Below are 19045 nucleotides of genomic sequence, written 5' to 3' on the forward strand. Positions count from 1 at the left end.
ACCAAACCACTGACCTCTGCTGTCAAAACTCTAAAAGTGCAGGGATGACTGTCAAGAGATTACACATGATAAAAAAAATTGCCATCAAAATTGCAAACTTGCCCTTTGTGACCAGGTTAAATGACTTTGGTCAAATATACTTATACAGTTATAGTTTAATACCATCGCATCTTTATACCTCATGTGTTTAATTTATATCCCACAATTTTTTTGTTTAGTATTTTCTATATAGCCCATCAATCATAGCTATTCATTACTTTGTGCAGAAAGTTTAGAAAAGCATGCACAACCAAACTTGATAAACACAAGGTCCTGGGCAGAAGTGACTAAAACCAAAAGGCCTGTGCCTGAAATGTTCAATAAAAATAAAATTAAAAGTTTATGGGAGCATCAACTGATGTGCAGATGTTCTTGTCTTCTAGTTTTTACTTTACTAACAGATGGGCAATTTGATCACCTGTAGCCATATGCAACAGCCACCTTTATAGTCTTGTTTTTCCTTTAGGTTTATAAATTATATATGTTGCACTTTGGTCCATGAGAAATATTTAGTTCAATTTGATTGCTCCTCTGATCACAGACCTGTGAATTATATTCCTGTTAAAAATAGATTCAAAGAAGGCTCAGTGTAAACTGATATTGAAATGAATACAAGATGCACCACTGAAAGTCAGTTTTTATTGCAGGATGAAACATGCGTCTTTTACGTCACAGTCAAATGATAATAGAAAATGAACACGCACAGTTATAGCAAATGCATGTTTCCTGACAGCTACAGTAGTGCAGTCCGAGGGATGGTTACATATTACACAACGAGAGCGGAGGGTGCACGTTTTGAATCTCAGACGTCTTTCAGCGTGTCTTGACCCTGTGGAGTCTCCAGCCAGGTTGGGGGCCAGCTGGCTTTGATGCTGGGCCGCTCCTTCAGACAGTTGTAGTACGCCGTCAGTTTGGGGTAACGCTCTTCAGTCAACCTGCAGAATGGAGAGCGGTCACTGCGCATGCATTGCTTTTTGTCATGCAGCTCAACACCGTTTTCCGTCGATTTGATCCACTTACCCAAAACGGAAGAGATAAGCCACTCCTGGGAAAACAGTCACATCAGCCAGGGAGAAGCTCTTTCCTGCCAGGAACGAGCCGGACGCCTGTAAAACAGCAGAGGAGCGGAATCCACATTCATGACTATCACAGTGGGATTCAGCAGTGATGTGGTTATAGCTCGACTAACAAAAAACGGAGAGAAAAGGCTAGTCGGCATCTGTCCAAATGTAACATGAACTTAGACCCTTTTAAATTCACTAACTATTATATTTTATTCAGTCTACACAAAGATCGAAATGGGAAAACAAGTTGCAGTTTTACTTGGGGTTATGTATTGGACCATGTCTTGGCTGGGTGCAGTGACTTGTGGTACTAAACGCAAAGTAAAAAACACAACTTGTCATTTTCACACTTCAGATCTTGTACCAAATTTAAACTTTGATAACTTTGGGGTCAAATAGGTCAATTTTGTTTGCCCCATTTCCACTTTAGATGCAAAGTTAAGATTATCATGTTGCATCTTTAGTTCTTTGTATAGTTAAAAAACACACAATATAAAATAATGATAGATCTAAAATTATTTATTTGTGGTATTAGTTTAAACAATTGTGTGTAGTTACTAATACAGACCACAATGTGGCAGTAATGTCTAGTTCAAGGTTACAGGGAAGAAAGTGAAGAGGTAGGGAAAAAAAGAGATTGACTGATTTCTTTTGCACGAGTTAGATGGGCATGTAATGACACGCAGTCGCTCAATAAAAAAGGTTAAACGCAGAAACGTGACACATCATTAATTGTGGAGTTCACAGCAAAGTCCCCACACATGGCTCAGCTTTATATTTAACCTATAGGTGCACGAGTTGTATCGATCCTCTAACTCTCAACTAAAAAAGGGGAACAAGCTACCAAACACTGTATTGAACGACTCTGTAGCCTTTTTAATGCACTGCGTTTTGCTTTTAAAACAGTTGGTGAAAGCTGACGCCTCAAAATGGCAGCTGCTCAACCTGATAGTCGGAGATGCCAAAATGTCCATATACAGCAGCAGCAGCAGCAGCAAGAGCACAGTGGAGGGAAAGACAGATAAGGAAGCACTTCCTGTCATATCAATTTTTTGGATCAACATGGATCTTTCTCTCGTTTACCTTCTTCAGATATCCCTCCCACAGCTTCAGCTCAGTGCTCAGATTCTCTTTGTTTCTCTTCACAGCAGAGTCGTGTCTCTCTTCCTCCGGGACCTTCCAGGTGTAGTAGATAACATCCGCTGACAGAAAGGAAAGTCAAACAGGCATTCAGTCGTGGCAGCCGAGGACTTCGGCAAAGATACAAATGGATAAAAGTCTATTAAGACGCTGCACAACATGGACTCCCACTGTGTGCTGAGACGGATTGTTTTCATTTCCCTTCAGCAGCAGAGGGGAGGGGAGGGGGGGGTCAGTCAGGAGGTTATTATGCAACATTAGTTCCAAACTGGAGAGAGAAACAACTGCTCAAATAAAGTTTAAAGCAGCCAACTCAGGAGAGAATATGTTCACTTATTGCACAACCTGTTGATTGCAATTCAGAATCTTTTTTCTCTTTTGCACCACCCTGTCCCATGACTTCAGCTGCAAGCGGCTCTGAGCATGTGATCCTTTGTGGGATTAACATGTGACCTCTCAACTTCACTACCTGATTCATAGGGTGCACACAACACAGAAGTGTTTTGTGAATGTGATGCTCATTAGTGCACGCCGCAGCATGCGTTTTAACAGCTCAGGTCTCTCGGGGTGGGAGAGGGCTGGTCGCTGTTCAGCTCCTGGAGACATCAAGTCTCTGGAGTTTAAGAGGTTGCAGATTGTTGTACGATGTTGCCAGGTGCAGGTCAAAGTCTCACAAGACAGCCCGACCAATGACAACAACAATTTAGATTATGGATTTATTGCTGGGAGAAAGCCTGGTTCTAATTTAATAAATCACTGAATCTAAGTGGTTAAACATTTGTTTGGAGGAATGAACATCTTCCGATACATTTCCAGGAGCAACAGGTTGTATGTTGCCTTGCAAAACAGTGGTCAAACACTTTCAGGGTTTGACGTACCCATTTTCTGGGTGAGCGTGAGACCCTCAAACATGCGCTGGTACATCATGGCCTGCTCAGCGGGGCAGTCAGGGATCAGCTTGTTTCCCTGGGACTTGAACTGGCTCTGTTGTTATGGAGAAATGAAAAAGACCAACGGCTGTGAACAGCTGCATGGAGCTCCAGTTTCTTTTCCTGTGCAGGGTAAGGTTTCCGTTTGTCTGCAGAGATCACATGGGCCACACCTTGGATGGATATGGTTTCACTACAAGGTAACTATAGGACTTGTGCAACAAATTCTCACCTCCAGGTACATGCAGGCGGCGTAGGACTCGTTCAGAAGGTTGCTCCCATGTTTGAAGGAAGGAAGCTTTAAGACATAAGAGTGGAGTTAATGCATTGTTTTTATACTCTGCTAAAAAATGTATACATATCAGTGTATTCCAGCAAAATTATCGCATTTGAGGAGTACACTCACCTGACCCCTGGGGTTCATTTTCATCACCACTTCTGACTTGTGCTCCATTTTCTCGAAGGAGAGCATTGTGCTGTTGTAGCCCTGCAGGTTCTTCTCCTCCAGCGCGATCATCAGCCTCCAGCAGGGAGGAGAGCCGGAGCCCCACAGCAGAGTCATGTCCTTGGCCATGGTTTCAGAGAGAAGCTGCAGCACCTGTAAGGACCTGGAGCGGAGGAATGGAGGAGGTGAAACGTGAGGCAGGAGTGGGACAGACTCGTGCTTATATAGCAGCACGTCTCCTGCACATCTGGATTGGTGGAAATAAGTCCCTTCCCCTTTTTTGCGTGATCGCCAAAGATATTGACTCAAGATAGTTCGCACCCTGTCCAAGTATGTTAACCCTTCCCTTAGTAACTCAGGGCAACATGATGTCATATTAAAATACACTTGTTTTTATCAACTGCAAAAAAAAAGAAGCACAGATGAAAAACATACAAATAAAAACACATGGAAAATAGCCAACAGAATAAAAACACAGTCTTGACGAAATAAAAGAATTTCAAGCATGACTAAAATGGCTCCTGCTTGTGCGAACAGGCAGTAGCAGAGCTAAATGTGTGGAGGGGGGGGGGGCTTCTCTTGCTTTGTATTAATACTCTTTGCGCTCAGTGGCGCGTAACGCGTAAAGAACAGAGAAACATGAATTAAAACAGTTTCTCCACTAATGAAGGAACTTATTTGAATAAATATTAAATCAATAAAAACATAAAAGCATGTATATAGGACACTTCAACGCTGAAATTCCAATGTTACATTTCAAACGATGCATTGAAAAGGGATTTTAAGTTTGTAGCTCTTATTCTTAAAGCGTGTATAGAGATCAGATGGCTGCAGTTATCAATATATGCACCATTAAAACTACACTATTGCATTTTAGTTTTTATTTTAAACTTATTTCTTTGGTGATTGAGCGTCTGCTGCAGCCTGAAGTTGGAAACTCACAATGACTCAGCAGTTTCCAGTCACCCCTGCACACACACACCCCTGCACGCACGCACGCGCACGCGCGCGCGCACACACACACACACAAGACCAGTTCTGGGTTCAGTCATCCAAACAATCAGTTATCCACTGGATGTAACAGACACCACCTGGAGCTAATTCACCACTGACATTTTACACTGACAGTGAATGAATAATGGAAAAGTGAGCAGCCGCTGTTCACATTGTTCACAATCTTGCGGTCAGGAGAGACGTTGAGTGTTTGATTGGTTGCCCCTGTCAACACTAACCTGTGAGTGGAGATGAACCACAATCCTGTCATGCACACACACAGAGCTGTCACTTCTTTGCTGTTTTTCGTCTACAGGTACATTCAAAAACAACCTGCAGATTAGAAGTACATGAAACATATGAATTTGCTGAGGATCAGTATTCATTTTTCCCGGTCACATTGAGTATATCTTCATATTCAATCGAGTCAGATCATTTAGCTTGAGTGAACGGGCGACATTCCACCTCACATTCAAAAGAAAATCTTCATCAGATCTTCAATCTTCATCATCAGTTTCTTCACCAGTGTCGTTCTGTTTGACAAGCATGACACAGCTGTTTACTCTTGACAAAGCTTATTGGTGGATGAAAAACTACAGTGCACTGTACTAACACTTCACCAGTGTCATTCTGCTTGATAAGCATGACGCAGCCATTTTCTCTTGTCACAACTTATTGGTGGATGAAAAAACTACAGTGCACTGTACTAATGTTTTTATATTAAATGTTGTCATGGCCCCATTTTTTCGAGTTTTCACCCCTGTCTTTATTTGCTTGTTTGTTGTTTTGTTTATTTGCAAGAAATCCAAAGCATAGAAACTGATCTTTTTATGTCAAAAAGATAAATGTTTTCATGGATTTGACAGTAAGCAGTATATTTATTCTGTTAGTATTGCCTGTCTGTGAACTTCTCATTTGCCACTATGCGTATTGCTCCTGTCAGACGGGCAGCAGGGGATGTTGGTTAGATGGAACAGCCCCGTGTAATTGTCAGCCGATGGGACAAAACTGGGGGGGGAAGCCCCACGCACGTCCACGGTACCAAGAAGTATCGGATCCAGAGACGGATTCAAAGGCCAAGATGCAAACTAGACGTCTAGTGCTGCTCTCTGTTGTAGAACTGTAAAAGCTGCTTTGACAGGGTCTGAACCCAAGCTCATATGTATGAGCTCTACACACTGATGCACAGTCATGAGAGCACATGTCATTTCAGGGATGAAAACCGGTTCAGCCACTGCCTGTCACATAATAGAATGAATAGACTCCAATTACCTTTTCTACCTTCATCTCATCGGTGGCGTCGCACAATGGCCTGAATAGAATAATGAGTTTCAGCAACGTTCTGTTCACCTCTTATACATCAGGTCATACAATCACATACACTCTTATAACTGTAGATCAGATATACAGGATTACAATGTAGTGTGTATTATGGAGAAAATGTTTGGAGATCAGACGTGTTCTCTGGAGGCGATTCACTTTCAACACAAAGTTATATGAAACCATAGATTGTATATAACGATGAATATGCCCAAACGTTACCCTCCTGGTGGTTGGCAGTACAGGTCATAAATCCCACCTCCTCCATGCTAGTGGATGGGACATACTTTATATACAGTTTATGGCTAAAACCTATAGAAATAATCAAAATGCAGTAAAAACTCTTTTCATATGTTGCTGCAGACTATTTATTGTTCATTTGCACCCTTTGTCCAATCAATACCTTATTTTACACATACGTTATATACGTTTAACATGTCCAATATTTCTCATAAATTTGTACAGTTTCTATATCTTTAAATTTGTGCATCTAAATGGTCTATTTATTTATTCTTCCAATTCTTTTCCCCCCCAAAAAATTCTGCCATTATTACACTGATATATTTTGAACATCATCTCAACACTTGAGAGAACAAATGCAAAAGGCTGTTTAGAGAATCCAAACTCGAACTTTACACACAGAAGCAGCTTTCAAAAGTGAGTAAGTATCAGACATCTTTGAGTGTGTCTTGGCCCTTGGCGTTCTCCAGCCAATGAGGGGGCCAGCTGGCTTTAACGCTGGGTCTCTCCTTCAGCAGAGCGTAATACTGTCCGAGCTGAGGGTAACTCTCTGCAGATAACCTGGAAAACAGCAGGTAGGGAGACATTTAGTGGTTCACGGGTCAGTGTGACTTCAGGATGATGCGACAGGCCTTTCTACTCACACTCACCCAAATCTGAAAAGTGTGGCCACAGTTGGAAAAACGATCACATCAGCCAGTGAGAAGGACGGTCCTGCCAGATACTTGCCCGGCTTCAGAGAGAGACACGAACATGTCAGTGTTTGCCAACTGTGTGTGTGTGTGTGTGTGTGTGTGTGTGTGTGTGTGTGTGTGTGTGTGTGTGTGTGTGTGTGTGTGTGTGTGTGTGTGTGTGTGTGTGTGTGTTGCTAATGAACATGCAGTACCTTCTGCAGGTAACCCTCCCAGAGTTTGAGTTCAGTTGCCAGCGCCTCCCTGTTTCTCTTGAGAGCTGAGTCATGCCGCTCGTCCTCAGGGACAAACCAGTCATAGTAGATAACGGCATCTAAAACAAATAAATGAATAAAAGAAAAACCCATTTAATTGTTTTATGCTTTTACATGTTTGTTTGCTGGTTTATTTGATTGCATGATAACGCAAAAAATACAAAGCTGATTTTCACCACACTTGGTGGAGGGATGGGACCTGGGCCTGGAGCGAACCCATTCAATTTTAGATTGAGGGGATACATGTAGTTGAGAGTAAAATTTATATTTCTTTAAATAAATTTTCTTTTATATTTCTACAATAAGAACTAGAGAATCATGAGTAGGGTTGTTCGGCTTTGCTCATAAATATATTATTCAGTTTTTTTAAATAGCCTCACTAATTCCCTTATGGTGACTGTAGTTTCTAATATATTTCTCAAATAGGACTAAATAGTGTATTTATTTGGGACTACTTTCAGCAGTGGATTAATACACATCTGATCCTCAGTATTTACAGCAGTATGACAGTCATGTGGATTTGACTAACAATAAACTGGAGGGCCCATGGTCGTCATAAGAAAGTCACACAGTGCAACAGTGAGGCTCGTTGTGTTGTTTTTTTTTACAGTTTTGCTCTTTGCAAAGAAAAACAAGCTGAAAGATACAAGTGAATCACGGATTTGTTTTCATTTTGTAAAAGAAATTAAATTAAATTCAACCCCAGGCAGACTTTAGTAATTGTTGGATTTATTCATACATCCACTTGTGTCTGAACCATTGCTGCTTAAAACACATAGGATAAATATTTATGGATGACAATATGGGACAAAACAGGTAAATACAATATTCCTGATGGCATTATGGCTGCAACAGCAGCAACAACAATCTTTAAACTCCTTATATGAAGTCAACTTGTGATCAGGGGCAAGGCCACTTCTCAGCCACATATCTAATCACCAGTCAGGTATCTCTATAAACAGATTCTACATGTGAATATGAAGAATCTGTAGGGAAGGGAATTTAGGGACGGAAGCTTTCCGGCCTTCTAATTTGTCCAATCATGTATGAGCAGGCAAAAAAAAAAAAAAAAAAGTCAATGTAGAGAGCAAAGGAGGCGGAACACATTGATCAAAATGTATCAAATTTTTTTTGTGTATATATAGATTCACACTTGAGATTAGCCAAAATGTCTTCACGACCTAAAACAACTACGAAAAGTATCACGGTTTGCGTTTTGCGTGGAGAGAAAAAAGAAACTACTCTGACTGTAAACAGCGCACAATGAATGAAAGCCCCTGTCTTGGCCCAGATATCCACTGTCTATTGTCAGGCTCATTCGTCGTCAGGCGTCAGCTGATGGGCTCAGAAATCAGCTGATCCACCCATCAAGTTCCGTTCGGCTCAGATTTCTTGACCCATCTCTTCCTAACCCTCATCCGTCCACCCCTCTAGTTAACCATCATAGGTACTGGCTTGGGGAGCCCGTTGCCAGTCTCCGTACCAATCGGACACATTTTCACCTCTAGCCACTCATCTTTCCTCAACATCCAATAATCAATTTAAATTAGATACTGTTGTGGCGTGTGTCCTTGCTTGTGCGCCTGTGTGGTAATGATGAGCCAATAGGTCAGCTTCGGTTTGTGTTGCTTGGGGGTCGGCCAACAGTTGAGGGTTTCACCTGACTAATTAAGTCAGTAACTTACTAAGTTTATCGTAGAACGTCAGACCCTCAAACATGCGTTGGTACATCAGAGCTTGTTCCGCAGGGCTGTCTGGGATCAGCTGGTTTCCCTGGGACTTGAACTGACTCTGTCATGAGGAGAGAAAACACACACACACACACACACACACACAAACAAACACACACACAGTATAACCCTGTCAAACAAGTAGTCATGACGTCTTTCAGGTGATGGACTGGTTCGCTCACCTCCAGGTAAAAACAGGCTGCGTAGGATTCATTCACAACGTTGTCTCCATGTTTGAAAGAGGGGAGCTGAGGGAGAAACAGAAGTTGGCAGCATTAATCCAGTGTTAATGCTCCTGGGAGCTAATTAGCACTGAGCTGCTTCACACAAGTGCTCATGGGAACAAAACCACGTTCAGCTAGCTGCATGGGGAAATGTAACATGGGTGGTGTTTTCAAGGCAGAGACACTGTGAGGAGAACTTCAGTGTAAATAAAGACCATCACTCAGGAATCCGCCAAATTACATTCAAATTTCAAGTCAGTTTAGGTTTATCTTGCTAGCTCTCAAACTAAATAGCTGGTAAATCGTGATTTAATAACGGTGAAATGGGCTTTAATGACTTGAGAGGACTTCGGCATGATAATAGTTCATGTACTGTGATGACGAATTTATGTTCCAAGTTCATCTTCTTCTGAAACTTGTTAATAGATTTGAAAATATTGAATGGGTTTATTTTTGCTCTTTTTACGTTCAGATTTGAAGCAGGAAATCAGTGATGTTTATTTCAACGTGTCCACTAACAGCTGGTGGTTATGTTATAGCTCCAGCCGGCTCCTACCTGACCCCGGGGGTTGATTTCCAACACTTCTTGGGACTTGTTCTCCTTTTTGTCGAAGGAGAGCAGCTTGTGGTTGTAGCCCTGCAGGTTCTTCTCCTCCAGGAGGATCATCACCCTCCAGCAGGGACAGGATCCGGAGCCCCACAGCAGAGTCATGTCCTGGGCCATGGTTTCTGGATGTCGAGACGGAAAACTGGAGCTTCGCTGTCACTGCTGCAGGAGACGCGCACGGAGTAACTGACAAGAAGAAGAAAGTGTCTGCTGTTGTTCTTCACTGAATTCATGGGAATCCAAGCTGTGGTTGAAGCGCACACTGCCACCTACTGTCCGGAAGAAGAAACTACAACTTGAACTGGAATAACCGTATAAAATTGGTTGAATGTCGACATAAATCTTTCCAGACTCATATGAGGTCACCGTGACTTTTAACCTCTGAAATCTAATCCGTTATATCTGAGTCCAAGTGACAACTGGTCAAAAACGTGAAGACATTTCCCAAAGACAGATTTGGGACATCTTGTTGAACATTGTTGTGTGAAACAACCGCGACCTTGCCCTGTGACCCTTGACCACTCAAACCCAATTAGTTAATCCGTGAGTCCGAATTAACATTTTTAAAGTATTCTCTTTAGACGTTACCTTTTGTTGCATTCACAAAGCAAAAAAGAGTTTTGTGAGGTCACAGTGACCTTGACCTTTGACCCTTGACCAACACATTCTCATCAGTTAATCCGTGAATCCAAGTAAACATTTGTACCAAATTTGGAGAAAGTCCTTCGAGGCGTGCTTGAGAAATTTTCCAAAGAATGGACCACACAACCTGAAAACATAAACCTCCGGCCATGGCCATCACAGATAAAGGGGCATAAAAAATGAGAGCACAACTTCTTTACTTTATTTTAATGTCGAACAAACATACGATAAAACGATGAAGATTTTGTGCTGTGTGCTTCACAGGTCCTTCAGGATGTCGTAACCCTGCGGGATGGCCACCCAGTGAGGGGGCCAGCTGGTTTTAATGCTGGGTCTGTCCTTCAGCAGGCTGTAATATTTGGCCAGTTTGGGGTAACGTCCAACAGACAGCCTGAAGGACAGAACACAAGGTTACTGAGAAATTAAAAAGGGCCGGCATGGCTCACTCATTCTTTACAGAGAGAACTGAACTCAGTCACGTACCCGAAACGGAAAGCATAAGCAGTATTTGGAAAGACGATCACATCAGCCAGCGAGAAGGCCCCGGCCAGGTATGAGCCCGCAGCCACCTTGATGCAGAGGGCACTGCTGTCAGTACAAGTGTGTGTGTCCATGTGTGTGTATGTGCTGTGTGTACACTACCCTCTGCAGGTAACCCTCCCAGAGTTTGAGTTCAGCTGTCAGAGCCTCCCTGTGTCTGGTCACAGCAGAATCATGCCGCTCTTCTTCAGGGACAATCCACTCGTAGTAGACGACTGAGTCTAAGACAGGGCAATGTGAACATCATTGTAGAGTGGGTACTTTTCTAACTTTTAGAGTGTTGGTGCAGGTGTGTGTGTCTGAGTGTGTATCTTACTGAGTTTCTCGGTGAGGGTGAGACCCTCCATCATGCGTTGGTACATCAGAGCTTGTTCTGCAGGACTGTCAGGGATCAGCTTGTGGCCCTGAGACTTAAACTGATTCTATAACAGCAGAGATATTCGAAAAAATAAGAATAAAGATCATCTATAACATGTACAGTATTAAACATTCCATACTCAGTTTTTAAACTTTACCTCCAGGTATAAACACACGGCACTGGACTCATTGAGTATGTTGTCTCCGTGTTTGAAGGTGGGGAGCTGGCAGAATCAAATAAGGTTTAAGATTAGTCATCATGCAGCTATCAGTCCCCTTAACATCTTTTTCATCAAGTTCAATAAATTATTCTCTGCAAAAGAAATGAAAATGTTGAAAAATGTTCTGTCTCGCAAAGTTAAAGACAGTGAAAAGAACTCTTGGATCCGCCCCATGATCAAAATCTGACCCAGAATATAATGGGCTCTTCCTCGAGTCAAACCCCACATGTCCAAAAAATGTCATGGAAAACAGTTGACTAGTTTTTGCCAAATCCTTCTTACAATTAAATTAGCTAACTAATGCAGATGAAAACATAACCAGCTTATTGGAGGAGGTAATAAGTATAATATTGGCGATCTGAAATGTATCTTCTATCCAGAGGGCATCCTGTTTTTTTAATTCTTATCATGTGCATGCTACGCCGACCTGTCCTCTGGGGTTGATTTCCAGCACTTCCTGGGATTTGTGCTCTCCCCTCTCGAAGGAGAGCAGCTTGCGTTTGTAGCCGTGCAGCTTCTTCTCCTCCAGAGCGATCATCACCCTCCAGCAGGGAGGAGATCCGGCTCCCCACAGCAGAGTCATGGACTTGGCCATGGACACAATCGCAGATAAACTCAGCAAAAACCAAAACAACTACAGGTTGAAGCGAGCAGCAGCAGTGAGTGTGCGCTTTATGGCGCCTCATTGATCCAAAGGCTGGCCTCCCACGTGGTCTCCTGAGTGCTCAAGGGCACAGAAGTGAAAGCAGTAAAGAAGAAAGACAGACAGGTCGACGTTTCATTTAAGAGTTTAGTGTTTTCTTTATTGCAGAATGTGTATACACAGCATGTCAAGTGAGATTGTCCTATGTTCAGCTCACTACATTTTCATGCAGTGATGTTTCCCAGTTTTCTCTGTGCTGCGAGCCAGGAGCGCCCACTTCAGCTGGGACTCGATGTGACCACAGTTCAAAAGCTTCATGTCCAAATCCCTCCCCCCTCCACCCCTCTCCCTTTCTTTTCGGGGAGCCACATATTTTTCATCTGTGACCACGACTTTAATGTCTTTTTATCTTTTAATTACAATTCACAGAATAGCCTCTTCCTCTAACCTTTCTCTCTGGCTATAATACAAGTTTCTACAGGAAATTACAAAAATAATACAGAACATTAACCACACTACACATGCACACAGTATCTGGCAGCTTGACAAGGGCATTTACACGTTTTTTATGCAGAATTCTCTGCATTGTCCTTCAAATAGTTTATTAAAATCTTAAAAAATGTCCTCATCTTTTAGTCTTTTTACACTTTACAAACAGTTCCTCTGAGATAAAAACTTCCTTTTCCCTGTGTTTTGAAACAGTTGTTCATTTCAGCACGAAAGACCGTTAATGCTGAGTAAGGTGCACGATGTCTGAGCTTTGCAAATAAATACGGAGAGAAACTTTGTCAACATAAAAAAAAAAAGGTTATTGTCGTCAACAGTGAAGCAGGAGGTGAATAAAATGAGAGGAGGAGATGGAGAAAAGGTACAGCTATGTCCCTTTTACATGAAAGGCACACGTCAGATTAGAAACCTTTCACATTACTGCTCTCCGCTTGTCAAAGGTGCAGCTGCAGACACGAAACATTTTGCTTTCTCACAAAGGTTGATTCTTAGTAAGCCTCTTTGTCTGGGCCGATTGTTTGAAAGTGGATAAGAGAGTAAATGAAGCTTCTTCTGCCTCCCGTTCATCTTTACAACCAAAATTCACAGCTTAAATAAATGAAACACCTCACAGCTGCAGAAACTTACAAGCAAAATTATCCCTTTGGACTAATGCAACGTTTAAAATAAGTTCATATAAATAAAGTGTTTCAGCTCAGTGTCGAGGCGGCGACATTTTTATTTCCCTCTTCATATCTTCATTCATCATTTTCTCTTCACTTCCACTTCGTCTTCCGTGTGTCGCATTCAAAACACTATGGTGGCTGCAGTTTTCTCACTCAGACACATCAGGCAAGATTAGCAGCTGTCAAACATCTAAAGGGGGCATGTAACCGGTGGAATATGACTGTTCGTAATGTGTGTCGAAGGCAGGCAGCTGACAGAGGCGTGGCATCAACGCGTGCCGCTATGTTTCCACAGCGTTGAGGACGGTGGGGGGGCCGGGGATCACATTGGTGAGTCTGGAGAATCGGCTAGTCCTAAAGCAAGAGCTTCTTCTGGCGTCAGACCGTTCTTCAGAGTCCGCCTCACTGTGGGAAGAAAAGTAAAGAGACGATTAGCGATCACATGATCATGGGCTGCTGTTAATCTGGTGCTTTATTCCAATACAATACTGCATACTCATACAGTGTGCTTATAAGTGCTACCAACAGGAAATAATATTTGAGAAATATCAATCTGGAAATTGTCAGAATGTCTCCAGCAGAGGTCGACAAATGCTAACTTTTACTTCCTGGTGGTATGTTAAGTTAATGCTGCTACAGCTGATGGGCACCTTAGGGCATAGATAGCCACGTGCAGGAGTCACAGGTGAACAGTGGCAGGGAATCTGAATCACAGTTTTTCAACCGTGTGTGAGCATCTGTGTTTTTTGTCATCTTGCTAGCTTGGTAGTTCACAAGCTTGTTTTTCAGCAGTGCACTTGTCCTTTTGAAGTTGATTTTAAATAAGTCTTGATAAAGTATTTAAAACGCAGACAGGAGATCTCATCTTTTATTTTGCATCAGTATACGTAGGGAAATGACTCCAGTGGCGTTTTTGTTATTCGGTGGCCACTTTAATGGCCACAATCTGGAAAAATGCTGGATCCTACATTTCCCAAAATGCAAACAATAGTTTGTTTCATTCGACCAAGTGTCTGCTTCTGTCAAATTTCATGACCGTGGCATCTTAATGCAGGCTTTCTTTTAAAACTTTAAAGATAACCCTGATGACATCATACAATAATTTCTACAGCTGACAGGTACATTATCCAGGATTAATGTGAGCCGCTTCTTCTTTACGTGAACAACACACTCAAAAATCAGGGCTTGTTTACTGTTCATACTGATACGGTTTGATTATTATTTTGGAATAGGTTCATCACTCAGGTCGTACATGACTTGCGGTTTGCCCTGGATCTCCTCCTCTCTCTGGGCTGAGCTCTGGTTCCTGGACCCTGAGTGGCCGACCTCACGATGCGCTCCATGATCTCGTCTGCGGCGTCGTCTCCACAGATCTGAGTGTCCTCCACGACCGGAGTCCTCGGCTGCAAACTGCGACCTGAGCCGAACAAGCAAGAGAGGCATGAGCAGAAAATCCCTTTAAAGATCTGTGCCTCTTATTTTCCTCTGTGTTTATCTTTGTGACGCTGTAAGGAACTTCCTGTCACCCTCACCTCCTCCTCGTCCAGGCCGTGACCTTGTCCGTGTGCGAAGCCCCGGTACCACGCTGCTCTCCTTGTCACTGCTGCTCAGGCTGGTTCTCAGCACCGCTTTCATGTTCTCGTGTTCTGCAGCATCCTCTGTGTGGCCGAGGCCTTGAGGCTGCTCGCTCTCCTGGCTGCCACTAGGGGCGCTGGTGCTGCTGCTCGAGCCATAACGACCACACTGATAGGGAGGAACAGAATGAAAGAGAGTAAGAATTTGGCAGCTTTTATCGAAGGTATTTTTGGCTTTGACCTCACCATGCCAAACCTGAGACATCAAGGAACACATCCAACCTGTAAAGATTATAGTCTCAACTGTTTCTTATTGACTGATTCACTCAGATTTGAAGTGAAGAGAAACTTTAACGTCTCTAGTTACAGTTACTGGATGCATGCACACACACACCCACGCACACAGACATGCAGATATGCAGGCAGTACACATGTTGATACCTCACTCTCGTCTTCATCATCAGACTACAGGAGGAAGAAAGAGTGAAAGTTAAAGAACAGATAGAAGAAAATAAAGGGGAAAAGTGAAAAGGCAGCAAGATTTGGGAAAAGAGTGAGTCTCTGTACGAGGGATTCTGTGTGTGTGATGCTCACAGGAGCGTTGACGTCAATGATCATCTTTCCTCGGGTCTTGTTGCGTTCGCGATGGTCTGCCCTTTTCTGCTTCTGCTGCAGCACGCGGTCTCTGGTGGTCCGGTACTCCAGTGCAAACTCGCTGAGGATCTTGCTGAACCTGTGGACGCTGACCTCCCTCACGCTGTAGGCCGGATGACCGAGAAACAACAGGAACGAGTGGAACCTGGGAGACAGAGGAGGAGGGAAGGACATTGTAATCTAAATCTCTAGTCTTAGTATTTGAGTGTTCTTTGTTTGTTTGTACGTTGCTGCGAGGGGAGCTACCTGTTGATGATCCTGCGGTGGACAATCTTGAGAATGATGATCCTCTCGGCACAGTCCTTGAGGAAGTCGGACATCTTCTGCTTCAGCTGAGGCTTCATCTCGTGCTTGGCGATTACCTTCAGGTGGTCCCATGAGGCTTTGCAGCGGCGCTCCATCTGACACAGGTTTTCCTGCAGCTGGTCGAAATCCACCTGAAGGAGGAGATGATAAAGCAAATAAGGGAGTTGTTGGTGGGCTGTATAAAGGATTATGCTGTCTTATCTTATTATTATTACTATCAAACTTTCAATTTGAGGTCAGTTACTATCACCCACATTTCTAAAGCAAAAAATATAATTGAAACTTCTAAGATAGAACAGCTTAAAGGGTTTCAATCTAGTATACGCATACAAGCTTTTCAGTAGTGAATGTGGATCATACTTTTGCAGAACGTGTGATGGCTCCGATCTCGGAGTAGAGGTCGGTGCTCTGGGGGAAGTTCTCCACCACCACAGAGCAGGCGTGATGCAGCAGAGACTGTTTGTGGACCGTGTCTTTCACCTCTGGAACCTTCTCCAAGTACGTCAACTCAAAGCCTTTTGCCTGGACACATGAAGACACCGATTACTTACAACAAAAACAAATTATCAATACAATTTTCTATATCAACCAGAATTCTCAGGGCCTTGGATACACGTGAAAACAACTTAAAAATCATGATATAGGAAGTAGTAATGACTGAGGGGGTTGCATTTGAGGTATATAAAATTACAGGTTCTAATATGTGATGTAAATTTTAATCAACAAAATATAGACTTGGCTCATTCACACTCCATTAAAATGACTGATAACTACTAATCACTGCAGTAGAAAGGAACCTTGTCATTATGAGCCAGTAAGATGATGGTCACGACTCACATTGGTGCTATTGAGGAAGTTTCCGATTGAGAGCAGCGTGGAGAGGATGTAGCGCAGAGTTTTGTTCTTCTCCAGCTGCTCCATCCCCTCCTTCAGATCCTGCAGCGGCTCCGCTACTTCCTGAGAGGGGGAGGACACACGCACACGCACACAGACGCACACAGACACACAGACACACACACACACACACAAACATAATTAGTTGAGTCAACCTCAAAAACGTTTGTTCCATTAGTCAAGTAGTCGATACAAGATGTGAACAGGTGCGCCTCCTCTTCCCGCCGCGAACCATCTGTTCTTGTTTTAGGTCATGAGAGGCTGTTTAAAGGTCTCTGCATCTGTCAACCTTCACTACCAAATGTACTCGTACCCTTTGTTTACCCGTGTTTATGTATTTATGCGTCTGTGTTTGTGTCCCTGCGCGGTACGCTGCCCTCCATTAAACCGCCCTCGCCCCAACCGTCCCACAGACTTGAGTCGGGAACATCGCTCTACGGAACAAGCGGTCGGGTATCGTGCCTTTCATGGAGACATGAAAGACAATTGCATCCTGTGGAAAGTCGTAAAATTTACAGGACATCAAGGGATGTTTCTCATTCTCGGGGGTTTGGCTTTGAACTTCCTCTCCTGGACGCATTCTTCACTTGAGTAAAACATGGTGTGCCAGGGGAAGAAGAGGACGAGATGCTGCTAATAAGCTCGCATATTTTGTTATGATGTTATGATGTAACTATGTTGATGCTTTGCGGATGTTGTTTGCACTAAGAGGGTTGTTGATACTTTCTGACACGGGAAAAAGACACACACATGCACACATGCACTGCACATTTACTCAACCCTTTATGGTTCAAAGTTCATTTCGCTACAGTATGTTTCTGCTTTATTAAAACCACATTCACTTATTACGTATGAAAGTAAGGTTTTAATATGCATTCAACAATGGTTTTGTTTTGTTGTTCCTTAATTTGATGATGAGAAATCAAGTTTTTTGTCAGAACACTTTTAACAGATAAAAGCACTGTCCCATGTTTAAACAGACCTTCTCTGTTGCCTCATAGTCCATCTTAAAGGCCCAGAGTTGGAGTCGGGCAGAGAGCTCGCTGATGGAAGACAGAGTGAGCAGGAACTGTTCTGCTGAGCCCAGCGGGACATCGGGGTTGGCCAGCTGAGCCTCCTGGATCTTCTGCTTCTCCTCCTCTGTGGGGATCATCGTCAGGATTTTCTGAGGACAAAGACAGATATGTGGGATAAGAGAAAACATGGGTGTCATATGTGAAATGAAAGATAAGTTTCAATCATCACTTGCTCCCTTTTTTACCGTCAACCTAAATCTCTCACCTCTATGCCCTCCTTGTTGAGCGCATACTCGTCAAAGTTAAGGATGGCCGTCTTGATAGTGCGAGGAGGCGGCAGCACCGTCAGGCCGATGTTGATGGCGTTACTCCTCTTGGAATCCAGAACTATGATCTCCTGACGCTTGCCATCTGCTGCCGTTTTCTAGGACACAGAAACACAGAGCGGGTCAAAGCTGCGTGTCTTCCTCTGTGTGGTCCTCTTTATGGGCTCTAGGATTAGAGGGCTCGTTACTCCGGTTACACTCAATGCAGCAGGAACTACATGGTTATTAAGAGCAGGAAATACCATTACAGGTTAGGTCTGTACTGTATGTGTGTTTAAGTCTGCAGACATGTTGTCACTGCGCAGCCATGTCCTCGCCAGTACTCGAGGCTATCATTAGCTATTATTGGAAGAAAGTCCTAATATGTCACCACATAAAAGTGTAACAGAGAAGGTGCTAAGACGTGGTTACTGCCTCTGGGAAATTTTACTGTCATAATATGGAGACGGGTTGATTTATATTAAAGTACAACTCTGCCACATCTGAGTCTCATGTTAAACTTAATGCTATTACGATAAGACATAAGATACTAACTTTGGGGCGGCAAAGTGGTGCAGTGGTTACCACTGTTGCCTCAAAGAAAGGCTCTGGTTTCGAACATGTGTATACTGACATGCAGCTTAGGTTAAACTGTGAGGGTTGTTTGTCTCACAGAATAAAGATGGATGACATGACGGCTCCCCAAAAGTGAAGCCAAATCATTCACTAATCACGATCACTACTCCGCACACTCTGGCTTCAAATGAGGATGAGTGTGCACCCTACCTCCCGCCAAACATCAGCTGGAATTCCGTCTGACCTACAACCTGCTGTGATTTTAAAGATCCCTTTAAAACTTGGAGTCATATTTACTTGAGCTGTAGCTGGAGACCACCGTCATGCTGTCAAATTACGTGTCGACCAGAAGCCGAGCCATAGTGAGTTACTAACTCGTATCAGAAGTTGTGGATTGAAGCAGCGGCTCAGGAGTTCAAAGTGTGAGACGCCTGGCTTCAGCTCCCCTCGTTCAGGACACCATACTTT

General features: G+C 43.2%; 4 protein-coding genes across 12 annotated transcripts in view; all 4 read right to left on the reverse strand.

Annotated features, from left to right (window-relative positions):
* Window positions 1-661: 661 nt before the first annotated feature.
* LOC117770581 (glutathione S-transferase A) lies at window positions 662-3827 on the reverse strand. 2 transcript variants are annotated; one of them, XM_034600168.1, is made up of 6 exons: window positions 3579-3823; window positions 3405-3470; window positions 3122-3227; window positions 2187-2305; window positions 1060-1145; window positions 662-974 (listed from the first exon to the last, which is right to left on the reverse strand). In XM_034600168.1, exons 1-6 carry the CDS (start codon window positions 3744-3746, stop codon window positions 842-844), a joined length of 678 nt encoding a protein of 225 aa, XP_034456059.1. In that variant the 5' UTR covers window positions 3747-3823; the 3' UTR covers window positions 662-841. The 2 variants fall into 2 exon arrangements, with proteins under 2 accessions (XP_034456059.1, XP_034456058.1); XM_034600167.1 differs by lacking the exons at window positions 662-974; window positions 1060-1145 and adding an exon at window positions 1621-2120 and having other exon boundaries at window positions 2152-2305; window positions 3579-3827.
* A 2455-nt stretch (window positions 3828-6282) lies between these two features.
* LOC117770379 (glutathione S-transferase A-like) lies at window positions 6283-9881 on the reverse strand. The gene is made up of 6 exons (XM_034599752.1): window positions 9627-9881; window positions 9029-9094; window positions 8802-8907; window positions 7057-7175; window positions 6821-6903; window positions 6283-6731 (listed from the first exon to the last, which is right to left on the reverse strand). Exons 1-6 carry the CDS (start codon window positions 9792-9794, stop codon window positions 6599-6601), a joined length of 675 nt encoding a protein of 224 aa, XP_034455643.1. The 5' UTR covers window positions 9795-9881; the 3' UTR covers window positions 6283-6598.
* Window positions 9882-10505: 624 nt separating this feature from the next.
* LOC117770381 (glutathione S-transferase A-like) lies at window positions 10506-12127 on the reverse strand. Of its 2 annotated transcripts, XM_034599761.1 has the most exons (6): window positions 11865-12127; window positions 11375-11440; window positions 11176-11281; window positions 10962-11080; window positions 10803-10888; window positions 10506-10710 (listed from the first exon to the last, which is right to left on the reverse strand). In XM_034599761.1, exons 1-6 carry the CDS (start codon window positions 12030-12032, stop codon window positions 10578-10580), a joined length of 678 nt encoding a protein of 225 aa, XP_034455652.1. In that variant the 5' UTR covers window positions 12033-12127; the 3' UTR covers window positions 10506-10577. The 2 variants fall into 2 exon arrangements, with proteins under 2 accessions (XP_034455652.1, XP_034455653.1); XM_034599762.1 differs by lacking the exon at window positions 11375-11440.
* Window positions 12128-12213: 86 nt separating this feature from the next.
* fhod3a (formin homology 2 domain containing 3a) overlaps window positions 12214-19045 on the reverse strand; it is a 57183-nt gene continuing 50351 nt past the window's right edge. For 3 of the 7 annotated variants that reach the window (XM_034599760.1, XM_034599758.1, XM_034599759.1), the window contains 10 exons: window positions 17962-18120; window positions 17663-17845; window positions 16624-16743; window positions 16147-16308; window positions 15727-15917; window positions 15421-15625; window positions 15268-15291; window positions 14768-14995; window positions 14505-14671; window positions 12214-13657 (listed from right to left, as the gene is read on the reverse strand). In XM_034599760.1, coding sequence (XP_034455651.1) covers window positions 13534-13657; window positions 14505-14671; window positions 14768-14995; window positions 15268-15291; window positions 15421-15625; window positions 15727-15917; window positions 16147-16308; window positions 16624-16743; window positions 17663-17845; window positions 17962-18120 — 1563 coding nt within the window. In that variant the 3' untranslated portion in view covers window positions 12214-13533. The remainder of the gene's footprint in view (window positions 13658-14504; window positions 14672-14767; window positions 14996-15267; window positions 15292-15420; window positions 15626-15726; window positions 15918-16146; window positions 16309-16623; window positions 16744-17662; window positions 17846-17961; window positions 18121-19045) is intronic. The other 4 variants (XM_034599755.1, XM_034599753.1, XM_034599757.1 and 1 more) reach the window with 4 other exon arrangements.

This window comes from Hippoglossus hippoglossus, chromosome 11 (assembly GCF_009819705.1).
Source record: "Hippoglossus hippoglossus isolate fHipHip1 chromosome 11, fHipHip1.pri, whole genome shotgun sequence".
Classification (NCBI taxonomy): Eukaryota; Metazoa; Chordata; class Actinopteri; order Pleuronectiformes; family Pleuronectidae; genus Hippoglossus; species Hippoglossus hippoglossus.